Source organism: Pelodiscus sinensis, chromosome 7, assembly GCF_052426305.1.
Source record: "Pelodiscus sinensis isolate ZL-2025 chromosome 7, ASM5242630v1, whole genome shotgun sequence".
NCBI lineage: Eukaryota > Metazoa > Chordata > Testudines > Trionychidae > Pelodiscus > Pelodiscus sinensis.
This window is the reverse complement of record NC_143058.1, coordinates 29831728-29846824: the sequence shown is the minus strand read 5'-3', so window position 1 is coordinate 29846824 and position 15097 is coordinate 29831728. Positions and strand designations below refer to the sequence as shown.

General features: G+C 40.0%; 1 protein-coding gene across 2 annotated transcripts in view; it reads left to right on the top strand.

The window, feature by feature from the left end:
* Positions 1-15097, top strand: part of ARL5A (ARF like GTPase 5A) — a 35176-nt gene that overhangs the window by 368 nt on the left and 19711 nt on the right. The window contains exons 1-4 of one of the 2 annotated variants that reach the window (XM_006125641.5): positions 49-560; positions 7887-7947; positions 10136-10283; positions 11900-11983. In XM_006125641.5, coding sequence (XP_006125703.1) covers positions 10140-10283; positions 11900-11983 — 228 coding nt within the window. In that variant the 5' untranslated portion in view covers positions 49-560; positions 7887-7947; positions 10136-10139. Of the gene's footprint in view, positions 1-48; positions 561-7886; positions 7948-10135; positions 10284-11899; positions 11984-15097 lie in introns of those variants that run through there. The other variant, XM_075933400.2, reaches the window with a different exon arrangement.

Genomic DNA, 15097 nt, shown 5'->3' with positions numbered 1-15097 from the left:
CTTGCGGCTGGCGCGGGGCCCTGCGGAGCTCCGCCGTGGCTGTGCCGCGAGCGGGGACCCGGCTCCGGGCTCCGCCTCGGGCTCGGTTAACGTGTCACGCTGGCTGCGGCGGCGGGTCGGTGCCCCGCGCGCCTGCTCCTGCCTCTCGCGGCCGCGCAGCGTCTGAGGGGGCAGGCTGGGCTCGTGGGCATGAGCTGGGCAGCCCCGCGCCCCTGGATGGCGAAACGCAGGACGCGTGTGGGGCTAAAGAGCGGCCAGTAGCGCGGTCCCAGCTGTGACTCAGACTGGCCGAGCGCAGCTGGGGGAGGGGAGCGATCGCGCCTGCTGCAGCTGGACCGTGGCATTCGCACAGGAACGAAAAGTTTCGGAGAGCAGCAGCGGGTCGCTCTGCTTTTGGCTCTTGCTAACTGTGCCGTGTCCTCCTTCTGTTCAGCTTATAGTTGGGTTTTTTTCCCAAAGGACCTTCTCAGGAAATAAGCTGCATCATTGACTGCTTTTCTTCTTTGGTTGTATTCATAAACTTACTTTGCTGTGCCTTTGTAGTAGTCGCTTTTGCCTCAGTAAGTCTACAACATCTAGTTTGGTTTTTCTGTTTAGGAAATTGCTTTGTGATGATCGTATTTGAAAGCCCAGAGATGAATTCTTTAAGTATGAACCAAATGCAACGTATTATGTGCCACGTTTCATTCCATCAGTAGATTAGATTCCTAATAGTTCAAGACAAATGTGGCTACTCCTGCCATGTTGCTCTTATACAATATTCCCTTTTCTCTAGTCCATGACAGGGAATGGATCATCTGCTTATTCCCTCTGGGGTATCTGACATTGGCCGCTGGTCAGAAAGCAGCATACTGGGCTAGATGGACCTTTGGTCTTATGTTCTTATATTATCATGTAGTCCAATTGCTCTTGAAATTTAACTGAAAAGTTGACTAGTAATCTTACAAATTAACTCTACATATCATTTTTCATTTTCTAAACATTACTTAACAGTAATGTTAAAGGCTTCTGTGTTTAAAGGCTGGGACAAGAGTTGGGTAAAGAGACTAAAGGTACAGATGTGATTTGTAGAAATTAGGCAGAGATGTGAATGTGGAGACTATATTAAAAAACGTGAACCACTGCTTCATGAAAGGGCTGGAAACATTTTAGGAATGATGAAAAGGGTCCAAATCACACATTACTCTAGATCAGATAATAAATAAGTAGTGGGTATAATGTGTCCAAGTCTGATAAATTTTTAAAAGCGAGATGGTGTCACTTACACAGGGTGTATTCTGTGGTCAAAATACGGCAAATAGCAACATACAATACTTCAGAAAACTTTTAGTTAACATGTTTGTGAATTTTTCTGCTTCTGTGCTGTATTTACAATATCTTCTTTCAGAAGAAAAGGAAGTGACTAACCCTCACAGGAGGAAAAAAATATAACTGACTAAGCAAACTTCTGTCAAATTCAAAAAGTGAATAAGCTGCATAAAAATTAATTCTTATAGTTATAGTAATCATAGCAAATACAAACTTACTAACATTTACAAATATTTTTTTTCCTTTTGAATTGGAATGTGTTCTACTTGATGGTAGTTGTGAATGCATTTTCATATGTAACTTTTTGCCTTTGCCTTTTGTCCTTTTAAAAAAACTTAAAACTTTTTTTAACTAGATGTAGCAATTAGAATATCTGAAAATCTTGTTTTCCACTGTAGTTTTCCTTTTTATTAGTGGCCTATTTCATGTCTTCAAAATAAGCTTGCTGGGCTAGGTAGGTAGCATTAGTGACACCTGCAACCAAGACTAATATGTAACAGATATTCTGAGCAGCACTGAGTGGTGAGAAATAGCAGCCACAAAGTATAAATATTTTGCTAATCCTCAAATAACTTATACAATTTATTTTAAACATCAATGTTATAATTACAATAATATTATATATAAAATCACACTATTCTGCTGAGTATACTCTGTCATGTCTTGTTGCTTAAGTGTATGTTTTGCTAGTGAGAGTATGTCGTGAAAACTGCTTATTTTAGAGAGAATATGTTTTATTCCTGATGTCATGTCCATCTTAAAATTCTATTAGTATCACTTAAAATGCATGTTAATTTTTTTAATTAGAACTCCTCAAAGTTGCTTTTCAAATGCTTTTATACAACTTGATATTTACACACACTGACTGATCCCAATACTCTCAGCATTATCCATTCAGAACAAAAACTTTTAAAGCTCATTTTTACAGTAGGTTAGGTAATCAGCCATGTTTACAATATTGCTCAGCTGTGCAAAGTTATTCAAACTTGAATTTATATCCTTTTTTCAGAACCACACAATATTGATTTTAAACAAAGAGGCATTTACCTGATCCCCCATAATAGAAAACATGCAGCTGTAATAAGAGGAATTATTGTGGTGGCTGATGTTTAACTATTCTTAATCGCTTGATTTTTAGCATAGAATCATAGAATAATAGGACTGGAAGGGACCTCGAGAGGTCATCGAGTCCAGCCCCCCGCCCTCAAGGCAGGACTAAGCTCCATCTACACCATCCCTGACAGATGTCTATCTAACCTGTTCTTAAATATCTCCAGAGAGGGAGATTCCACCACCTCCCTGGGCAATTTATTCCAATGTTTGACCACCCTGACAGTTAGGAATTTTTTCCTAATGTCCAATCTAAACCTCCCCTGCTGCACTTTAAGCCCATTACTCCTTGTCCTGTCCTCAGAAACCAAGAGGAACAAATTTTCTCCTTCCTCCTTGTGACACCCTTTTAGATATTTGAAAACCGCTATCATGTCCCCCCTTAATCTTCTTTTTTCCAAACTAAACAAGCCCAGTTCATGAAGCCTGGCTTCATAGGTCATGTTCTCTAGACCTTTAATCATTCTTGTCGCTCTTCTCTGTACCCTTTCCAATTTCTCCACATCTTTCTTGAAATGTGGCGCCCAGAACTGGACACAGTACTCCAGCTGAGGCCTAACTAGTGCAGAGTAGAGCGGCAGAATGACTTCACGAGTTTTGCTTACAACACACCTGTTGATACAACCTAGAATCATATTTGCTTTTTTTGCAACAGCATCACACTGTTGACTCATATTCAACTTGTGGTCCACTATGACCCCTAGATCCCTTTCCGCCCTGCTCCTTCCTAGACAGTCGCTTCCCATCTTGTATGTATGGAACTGATTGTTCCTTCCTAAGTGGAGCACTTTGCATTTCTCTTTATTAAACCTCATCCTGTTTAGCTCTGACCATTTCTCTAACTTGCTAAGGTCATTTTGAATTATGTCCCTATCCTCCAAAGAAGTCGCAACCCCACCCAGTTTGGTATCATCTGCAAACTTAATAAGCGTACTCTCTATCCCAATATCTACATCTATATCTATAGATATCTATAGATAACTTGGGCAAAAGAATACCTTTGCTCACGTTGATGAGGCCATACTCATGTGCATTTCACAACTGAAAAATGTGTGTACTTTAGCCTATGGTGAGTAGCTCCCAACAATATTGCTTGTAGAATTTATGTTATAATGAATAGAATTATAGAATACAAGAACTGGAAGGGTCCTCGAGAGGTCATCAAGTCTAGTCCCCTGCCCTCACAGCAGGACCAAGCACGATATAGATCAGAGCTAGGCAAAATTCAGCCTGGGGGCCAGATCCGACCTGCAGACCACCCTTCCGGGACCCTCCAGCACATAGCTGCCGTGGTTTAAAGCTCAATCCGTGCTGTTCTCTGCTCTGCAGGCAGGAGGAGGCTTTCTGTGATCTCCCCACTCCCAGCCCAATCCTGAGCTCCTATTGGCTGGAAACAGCCAGCCAATAGGAGCTAAAAGATTGGCTTGGGGATTGGGGGCAATGCAAGTCTCTTCCCACTCTTGGAGTTGAGAGCCATGTGGAGGGCACAGCCTGCAGTTTCAAGTGGTCTGGGGCTGCAGCAGTCAGGGAGTCCAGTTTGCCTTGCGGTTGCTGTAGGGCTGCTGGCCAGGAGACACTTAGGTGGTAAGCACCTCCCATCCAGAGCCTGCCTCTGGCACCCCTAATCTCTCGCCCAGGTCACCATCCAAACCCTCTGCACCTTGCTTCAGGTCACAACTTGCCCCAAGTCACAACTCGCTTCCAGACCCTGTACTCCCTCCAGCACCCCTTCCCCAGGCCAGAATCCTCTCCTGTACCCAAAAACCTTTCCAGACCCCTCACCCCATTCCCCTACCCCAGGTCGCCACCCAAGCCCTCTGGAGTCTGCACCACCTTTTTTCCCTTCTCCCAGGTCACAATTCCCTTCCAGACTTTGCACCCCCTCCTAATGTCCCTCCCCCAAAATCCTCTCTTGCACACATACTCCTTCTCTGACCCTACACCCCAATCCCCTGACCCAGGTCACAACCCTCTCCTTCACCCATACTCCTTCTCAGACCTCACACTGTCTCCTGCACGCCATTTCCTTACCCTTTGTGCCCTTCTGCACCCAACCTCTAGATCCTGCATCTCCTTCACAGAAGGAGGAGACCACTTCCCAAAATCTTGGAGTGCCCTCTCCCCCCACACCAAAAATTATTGCCCGCCCCTGATCTAGATCATTCCTGATAGATATTTGTCTAATCTGTTCTTACTACCTCTACTACCTCTCTAGGTAATTTATTCCAGTGTTTAACCACCCTGATGGGAGGTTTTTCCTAATGTCCAACCTAACCTCCCTTGCTTAAATTTAAGACCATTGCTTCTTGTCCTGTCATCACAGGTCAAGGAGAACAGTTTTTTCTCCCTCCTCCTTTAGGTCTGCATTTCTCAAACTGTGGGTCCCAACCCCCCCCGGGGGGTCGTGAGCAACTTAGAGGGGGGTCGTGGTATCACAAAGTTTGAGAACCCCTGCTTTAGATACTTGGAAAACTGCTATTATGTCCCCTCTGTCTTCTCTTTTCGGGTATGTCTACACTTGCTCCCTAGTTCGGACTAGGGATGCAAATGGAGCATACCAAAATTGCTAATGAAGCGCGGGATTTAAATATCCCGTGCTTAATTAGCATATTCGCCGCTGGCCGCCATTTTGGATTCAGGATATCGTGAAATAAGTTGCTCCATGTAGACGTGTTATTCTGAGAGAAAACCCTTCTCTTGGAATAACTGTTATTCCTCGAGTTATGCCGAGAGAAGGGTTTTCTCTCGGAATAGTGCGTCTGCACGGGGCAACTTATTTTGCAATACTCCGAATCCAAAATGGCGGCCGGCCACGAAGATGCTAATTAAGTGCGGGATATTTAAATCCCGTGCTTCATTAGCAATTTCAGTATGCTCCATTTGCATCCCTAGTCCAAACTAGGGAGCAAGTGTAGACATACCCTTCCAAACTAAACAAACCCAATTCTTTCAGTCTTCCCTCATAGGTCATGTTTTCTAGACCTTTAATCATTTTTGAAATCATAAATAGGAAATAAGAGGTGCTGAATTAACATAAATATATGTTCAATGTTGGTTTCAAAATGAATTTGCTTATAAGAGGTTCCAAAAATAATCAAAGCCCAGTAGTGCTGTGTTGTATACAAATATATCTTTGTTAAGATAACGAGCCTTGTGGATAAGGGAGAAGCGGTGGATGTCATATACCTAGACTTTAGTAAGGCATTTGATACGGTCTCGCATGATATTCTTATTGATAAACTAGGCAAATATAACTTAGATAGGGCCACGATAAGGTGGGTGCATAATTGGCTGGATAACCGTAGTCAGAGAGTTGTTGTTAATGGTGCTAAATCCTGCTGGAAAGGGATAACAAGTGGAGTTCCTCAAGGGTCCGTTTTGGGACCCGTACTGTTCAATATCTTCATCTATGATGTAGATGTTGGGATAGAGAGTACACTTATTAAGTTTGCAGATGATACCAAACTGGGTGGGGTTGCGACTTCTTTGGAGGATAGGGACATGATTCAAAATGACCTTAGCAAGTTAGAGAAATGGTCAGAGCTAAACAGGATGAGGTTTAATAAAGAGAAATGCAAAGTGCTCCACTTAGGAAGGAACAATCAGTTCCATACATACAAGATGGGAAGCGACTGTCTAGGAAGGAGCATGGCGGAAAGGGATCTAGGGGTCATAGTGGACCACAAGTTGAATATGAGTCAACAGTGTGATGCTGTTGCAAAAAAAGCAAATATGATTCTAGGTTGTATCAACAGGTGTGTTGTAAGCAAAACTCGTGAAGTCATTCTGCCGCTCTACTCTGCACTAGTTAGGCCTCAGCTGGAGTACTGTGTCCAGTTCTGGGCGCCACATTTCAAGAAAGATGTGGAGAAATTGGAAAGGGTACAGAGAAGAGCGACAAGAATGATTAAAGGTTTAGAGAACATGACCTATGAAGCCAGGTTTCATGAACTGGGCTTGTTTAGTTTGGAAAAAAGAAGATTAAGGGGGGACATGATAGTGGTTTTCAAATATCTAAAAGGGTGTCACAAGGAGGAAGGAGAAAATTTGTTCCTCTTGGTTTCTGAGGACAGGACAAGGAGTAATGGGCTTAAAGTGCAGCAGGGGAGGTTTAGATTGGACATTAGGAAAAAATTCCTAACTGTTAGGGTGGTCAAATATTGGAATAAATTGCCAAGGGAGGTGGTGGAATCTCCCTCTCTGGAGATATTTAAGAACAGGTTGGTTAGACATCTGTCAGGGATGGTGTAGACGGAGCATGGTCCTGCCTTGAGGGCGGGGGGCTGGACTCGATGACCTCTCGAGGTCCCTTCCAGTCCTATTATTCTATGATTCTATGATATATTAGGACAATCCCTATGTGAAGGATTGTCTAGTTAAGAAAAGGCTCAACTACTGCATGTTATGTAAAACAGAGGGAAGACTGCAAAAACTGTGATAGAAACACATGATAACATGAAATATAGAATTCGAGAATCATAGGTCTGGAAAGTATCTCGAAAGATCATCTTGCCAAGTCCTCTGCATTCATGGCAGGACTAAGCATGCTAGACCATCCCTGACAGGTGTTTGTCTAACCTGCTCTTGAAAATTTCCAATGATGAAAATTCCACAGCCTTATTAAGCAGTTTATTCTAATGCTTAACTACCCTCACGGTTCGTAAGTTTTTCCTAATGTCCAACCTAAGCCTCATTTGTTGCAAGTTAAGCCCATTTCTTCTTGTCCTAGCCTCAGAGTTTAAGGAGAACAATTTTTCTCCCTCTTCCTTGTTACAACCTTTTATGTTCTTGAAACCAGTTGTGTCCCCTCTCAATCTTCTCTTTTCCAGACTAAACAAACACAACTTTTTCAGTTTTGCCTCATAGGATATGTTTTCTAGATCTTTGATAATTTTTGTTGCTCTGGTCTGGATGTTCTCAAATTAGTCCACATCTTTCCTGAAATGTGGCACCCAAACTGGACACAGTACTCTAATTGAGGATTAATCAATACAGAGTAGAAGAGATGAATCACTTCTCGTGTTTTGCTTACGAAACTCCTGTGTATACATCTGAGACTGATGCTCATCTTTCCCCCCCCCCCCAACAGCATTCCACTATTGACTCATATTTAACTTGTGGTCCACTATGATCTCCTAGGACCCTTACCACAGTACTCCTTCCTAGACTTCCCATTTTGTATGTGTGCAACTGATTGTTCTTTCCTATATAGAGTACTTTGTATTTGTCCTTGTTAAATTTCATCGTATTTAGTTCAGACCATTTCTCCAATTTGTCCAGATCATTTTGAATGTTAATCCTATCTTCCAAAGCATTTGCAACCCATCCCAGCTTGGTATCTATTTATACAACTTGCCTTGATGATTTTTTAAATTTAAAACAAGTGCCAATGTGGACTGATAGATGAAAAGCACTGATGTGTTTATTAAATACAATACTGTGACTTACCAGTGAAATTTTTATTTCAGAGCACAAAGTAATCATTGTTGGTCTGGATAATGCAGGAAAAACAACCATCCTTTACCAGTTGTAAGTACATACAATGAATTGACTGGTATAAAATATTAATGTATTTTTGAGAAATCCATGGTGCATCTTGTTCTGACTTTTCATTAACTCATTTTGTCTCCACCTCAGTTTGAGAGTAGCACACTGAATGTAGGTTATGATCATTTCATACATTAGAATGGTATTGCATAATCCTGTAATCTGACTGGTCAGTAGATATCTGATACTGGTCCACCAACAGGGTGTGAAGCTACTTACATTGACTGAGCGGTGTCATAAATATCCATGCACCATAACAAGGTATGGCTATTTGCTGGTCAGAATTCTGGATCCTAATAGCATTTATAACATGTAATCACTGTGGTGTCAGGGGGACTTCCATTATGCACAAAATTATTGAGGTGCATACATTTTGTGGAAATGTTATCTAGTGCTTTAAAGCCAGCCAGGAATGGGGCCCTGGGCGTAAGATCTACCTTAGTAAAAGCTGTTTGTGTTGAAGATTAGAGGTGGTTTTGTCAATATATCCATGTGACAGGTTTTTTTTTTTTTTTTTTTTTTTTTTTTTTTTAAAGGCAGACCTGTATCCTGTTCAGGGTAAAGCACTCCAGTATTTTGAAAACCTGACTCAAAACCAAGATCTGTTCATGGAGTGTTTAAAGGGCTGTTGTCATCTAGGTTACATCATAAACTTATGTTTTGGATTTTGTTCAAAATAGATATGTTTTGATTTTTTTGGATGTCTTTAAATGTTTTGATTGAAACTCATAGGCCATACAATATTTGAAACCTTAGCATACATTAATTAGCACAATAGAAGCCAGAAAATGTAACTGACTATAATTGTTCAGTCGGGAAAAAAAAGCAAAAACCACACAAATTGTGAAAAGTGTAAAATCAATTTCCCTAATTCTAAAATGTGTGTAATTAGTCACACAGGTAAAGAGAGTCTCTATCTGTATCTCTATGACTTGAATATGACCTGTTAATAATATTGAGTTTTAAATATGAAATTCAACCAAAGGTATTTTGCTCTGTCATTTTCATTGTTCCCTTCTACCTTTTGCTATTTTGCCTTCTAATCCTTCTCTTCTGACTCTGACCTTATTTCATCTTGCTAACAAATGTATATTATGTTGAGATCACTTAGTACATGCTCACATAGCACTGAGCAGTAAGGATTCTTTCCGAGAATACTAGACTGTCCCTACACTTCTCCACTCTTTCTCGATTCTATTGAAATAATGTTCTAACAGTGTTTGAAGACTCAAATCTCTCTCACTATATAATAAAAAACGAAGAAGAAATTGGAAAACTTTAGATGCAGTCTGTTTTTAAGGGCACTGATCAGTTTATGGAAATAACAGAAATCATTAAGAAGTTCTTGAAAATGCTTCATTTTCCTTGAAAATGTTTTTGTGTGGGCAGTACTGCAGTAAATTTCTTGTACTTTGTTTGAATCCTGCGTTAAATACTCATGGATACTGCTTCTAATGTGTTACTTTGGTTGTCTTGGCAACAAAGTCCATCAGTTGATGTACTGAGTAGATTTAATACAGTATTTTAAAATATTCTCGTTTTTCCTCAAAAGACAAAGCAGTTGATTGCCATTGAAAAAGGATCATTTCTCAAACATTGTCTTTTTTAAATTAAGTGTTACGTGGGTTTAGGCAGAGGAAGGGAGGAGAACTGATATAATATGTTGAGATGGAGTCTTATTGTTCTTCATTATTTGTTCAGCAATCTTACTGATCAAGTGGCTTAGCCATTTTTTTTTATTTCAGAGTTGGCGAAGAATAATCATTCTGTCATGAACTGAGTTACAGTGTGTCAAGTTTCTTTGGGGGAGGGCAAAAGGGGCAGAGAGACTTTTTTCAGCCTACCCTTATTGCAGTGGAAGCCCTTAAAACAAAAAGTTGAAAAGAAGTGCCCTCTCAGCTTTATAATGTGTCTACTGACAGTGAAGGTTTGTTCACTTGAAGTCAAAGAGTAAATCATTCATCTTCTGTTTCTTTTCTTCTTCATCCCACACTTTGTTGTATCAATTCTGTAGATGAGCCTTTCAGTCTGAGACACCTGTCAGTTTTAGTTTTTTAAAAATGGGCCAGTTTTTTGGTCTAATATGCATTACCTTGCATCTCCAAAAACAGCTGACTTTTGTCAATAGTGTATATGGAGTTTTCAATCAATCGTTCTTTTCCTTTTGTAGTTCTATGAATGAAGTGGTGCATACGTCTCCTACGATAGGCAGCAATGTAGAAGAGATAGTGGTTAATAACACACGATTTCTAATGTGGGATATTGGAGGGCAAGAGTCTCTTCGATCTTCATGGAATACTTATTATACAAACACAGAGGTAAGAGTTTATTGCCTTTTGGAATATATGCTCTTGTAGGGAATTAAAATAACATCTTTATTAATAATCCAACAGAGAATTTGGTTAACTAGCATTTATATATTACTCCATTTCAAATATTATTATAGCACTTGTAGACTTCTGGATGCTTGAATTTCAATTTGTGTCATCAGTGGGCTGTTACAGTTATTACCTACATATCCTGAAAGCTACATATTTAGTACATACATAAAAACATATATAATTAGAAAAATTCATAAATTAACCATCAAAGAAGTAAGAACTTTTCCACATAATGCACTCCTTTAAAAAATGAGACTGAAACGTATGTGAAAATTCTTCTTATGCATGTCAGAGACAACCTTAATCAGGCACAAAACCTATGCTTAACTCTTCCAACACATATATCAACAATATTCATGCATCTTTAACTAAGAAAGTACATATCTGGTGATATCAGAAATCCTGTATAGTTTTGCTGCAGTGTCAAGGTTGTCAGTTCCTCCCAACATGTTTTCCTTCAGCATTCAATGTTCTGTACTCTGCCCTTGGACTAAATAATGAAGAGAATTAGATTCTGAAAAAATGATTTAATCATCTTAAAAACTATATACATTGAACCTCTCTAGTTTGGCAGTCTGTGGTCTGGCATGATTTTAATTGGCCAAATATCCACTTATCATGGATGTGGTCAAGTTTCCTGCAGTCCCATAAAGTTTGTTTATACCCACTATTCCTGGCTCTCAGAGTTCTGTGCTGTTGTTTAGCTCTAATTTATCCCTAAATGTCTTCTAAGAGCCCAGTATGCAGTGGAAGTATTGGTAGTGCTGCTAGACAATATAGACTTCCTGAGGCAAATTCAGGGCCTGAGGGTGCCAGACTAGAGCGGTTCAGCCTGTAACCATTTATCCATTCCCACGTGATTTAGATGTGTTGGTAACTCTAGGTTTCCTGTCTTCCTATTGCATGCTTTTATTTGACATGGGGGTTGTGGAGTACAGTATATATGTTTGAACGTAGCACATGCCATCCACTTTCCTTTTTTAAAATAATTGCTAGCCTTTCGTTACATGTTTTAACCTACAAAGTAGCAGGACAAGTGGGTGAAGGGATATGGTGAGTTAGTTATACTATTTTTTGTAAGAATATATTATATTGAAGTCAATGGGAATTGGGTGCCTCTGTGCTACTGAAAATCTCCTAAAATTGTAGTTTATTTAAGGATGAATTCCTGACCTCACTGAAGCTGTTGGGGTTACAATTTCACTCTAAATGCCTACAAAAATATGAAATAATTGTTCAGTTAAAATGGGTAAAAGTGAAATCCAAAGCCATAATAACAAAGCCTATCAACTGTAGAAAAAGACAATGTAAAGTGGATTTTAAAATAATCAGGAATTTAGCGTGCCAAATTTATTTGTATACCAACTTAAACAGAAATTGCAAATATTATATTATATGAATTATCAATAACCCAGTGATTTCTGGGCAGAACTGTGATATTCATATGAGGGAGGAAGTTAATTCTTTGCTATGATCCAGGGTGTAATTTAATAAACATGTTTAAGAGTATACACACTATATATTTATTTACTGATCATTTTTATGTTTTACAGTTTGTCATTGTTGTTGTGGACAGCACAGACAGAGAGAGAATTTCTGTAACTAAAGAAGAACTTTATAAAATGTTAGCACATGAGGTGAGTTGTGTCTTTTTTTTTACAAATTTTAAACTTCTAAATATTCACTAGTCTTTCACAAATGAATAGCATGTAAATGTATTATTTACCTTACGTGACTGGCTGTGTATAAATATATTTACAAAAAGCAGTAAGTCTGAGTCTTCTCTTTTCTCTCATTTCCCTACTACAAAATAACATTTATAAAAACCTTTTTTACTAAGGCAAAGTTACAATGAAACATGAATATGTTACATAGTACGTTGATTATTCAGGATCTAGTTAATATTCAAAGAATCTAGCCAAAGTTCCTGGCTTACTTATGGAGGGAGCCCTCCTCCTCTGAAAACACTCAAAAGAGTGGTAAGATTTTTTTTTTTAAAATACTTATCCTCTCTTTAGCCCTTCTTGTGTGTGTACATTGTAATACTTAATTCTTTCTGCTGACGATAAAAATAAATTAGTCATTCTGTTTGAAATGTGGATTCTCTGCCAAAGCACTAAGTTTCTCTAGGAAGCTGGTATTTTGTCATAGATGAATCTTTCCTGATTTCTTCCCAAAACTATTTAACTCCTGGATGCAACTGTGAGATGTGCAAGTATGTTTCCCTTTCCCTGCAGCCCCCTCTAATGGAGCACTTCCCTACTAGCAAAAATATGACAGATCTTAACTGGAGTCAGATGTATATTGTATAACGATTTTCTTTTAATGACACAAAATGAAGATGTATCTCCACTTTCCTATATAGAAACCCACTCTTGCAGATCAAGTTCTCTGTTCAAATCCTGCTTTGAACCATCTTCTTAAATTCCTGACACTGAGGCGCTTTCTCTTAATTACTTTCAATAATAATCAGGAATTTATCACTAGGAAATATGAGTGATTATTTGTTGTGGATAAGAGCTGAGATTACTCAAACTTAGTCAGCTGTTCCTTCATACTGTTGTAATTGTACTAAGAGATGCATAATAATGTAAATAGTTTTTAAAGTCATACATTTCATTGAGAAATCTAGATATAGGATGCTTTATCTAGACCCAGGATCAGCAACATTTTCAAACCAAAGAACCAAACTACATCAAAATTCAGAACAAGTAGTCAACGAAGAGCCGTATAAGAAAGTCATGCAAATGGACAGAAAATGTACAACTTAATATTTTGAAAATTGACATAATGATAATAGCAGAAATGAAACATTGTACTCACAGATTTTATTTAATGGGACTTCTGCTACTGCATCTTTTCGCACATTTATTTGACGTTTACATCATAACTGGTCAAATCAAGCTTTATGCACACATTCAGACTGTCTTCTGTCAATCTTATGCCCGGTGGCTGGGGATGCGGGAGTGCAGGAGTCTAGGTTGGGGTGTATGAGGAGCTTAGGGCACAAGGCTGGGATGTGTGGGGGTGCAGGAGTGTTACGGCAGGGGACTCAGGATGTGGGAGTGCAGGAGTTTGGAGATGTGAGGGTATGAAGGGCTCAGGGCAGGGGGTTCAGGTGTATGATGGACTCAGGGTTCGGGATTGTGGGGAGTGCAGGAGTTTTATGATAGTGTGGCCAGATAGGTAGGGTCTGGGATCCAATTGGGGACTTGTTGGCCGAGCTTCATGTTTAAATAAAGTAAAATATTATGTCTAACACAAAAGATTTCAACATTGTCTTTATTTATGGCAGGGGTTGGGAACCTATTTTGGATGCCAACTATCCCACAGAGAATTCAGTCGGGAACAACACAAGTGAGAAGCAAAAAACCAAAAAAAACCCACCCTTCAAAAACCTCTAACGCTCACCAGTGTGGCCCCCAAATGAGTCACTTCACTTCCCTGGCACTCCAGTTCTATGGGAGTGGGAGAGCAGGGAGGATTGAGGTTCAAATTAACTTTTCTGGGATTTCCAGGGTTAGGGGATTTTGGAAGACTCCCCTGGGATCTGGGGTGAGGCCAAAAGTGAGGGGTCCAGTGTGTGGAACAGAACAGCCAATGAGTGGGATAAGGATTAGGGTGCAGGAGCAGGGGGCTGGTGGGTTTTTGGCCATGGGGGGAGGTGGAAAGAGGAGACTGGGGATGCAAGGTCTTTGGCTTTTTTTCTACCCTCGTTGGGGAGGGTCTGAGGCTCTTCCTCTCCCCCCTCCCTCCGTCCCACCCCAGGCCTCGCCCCAGAATGAGAATGAATATTGAAGCCCAAAAAAGACAATTAAATAATGTATATGTGATAATTGACTAATGGAGAACACAGTGTATATATCTCTACAGTGAAACCACAGAAGAAAGCTTTGGTAAAGAAGACAGATTAGACCGATTATAGTATTTGAGTGAGAATACCACAAATGATTCAGATGCATCTTGCAAACCAGCTTTTTCTTTTTAGATCATGGAAAATACCCATGTTGAAGTGGAGATCTCAAGTATAAATAAGTAATGCTTTTATAAGAAAGATATTGTAGTTAATATTTTAGTTAGCACCGTATATACTCAAACATAAGCCCATTTGTTCATAAGTTGACACCCCCCCTCGCAGGTTACAGAAAAAAAGTTTAAAAAGTCGATGACCCATTTACAAGCCTACTCTGTATCGGCAGTTTACAAACTTCTGGTCCCAGCACATCATCATAAGCCCCTGGCACATGGGGACATTTTGTTTACTTTAAATATCTGCCTGCTCCCAGAATCTGTGATTTGCTGTTTCTGGCCAACAGAAGTGTTGGGAAGTGGCAACCAGCATATCCCTCAGCCTGTGCTGCTTCCCACACTTCCCATTGCCTGGGAACAGCGAACAGCTGCCAATGGGAGCTATGAGACTCCATGTGTGCAGCCAGCACATCTCCCAGACTCTGCAAGCAAGCAAATCTCCCAGTATGCCAGTGGTTTTCGCTAACAGGCTGAGAGCTAAAGTTTGCTGACCCCATTGTAATCTCAGTTCAGGACTTGCTTCTTTTAAAAAAAAAATATGCCACGATTTTATTTTTATTTAAATTGTGTCCTTGTGAAATTTGACCCTCCCATTTCACAAAATGCTGGACCTTACAAGACAATCCAAAAAATACAATGAATGGTAGTACTATAGCACTGGTGTCAGTCTGCTACTGAGTAATTTGATCTCTTCACGCATGTTGACCACTGGACCTTGTCAG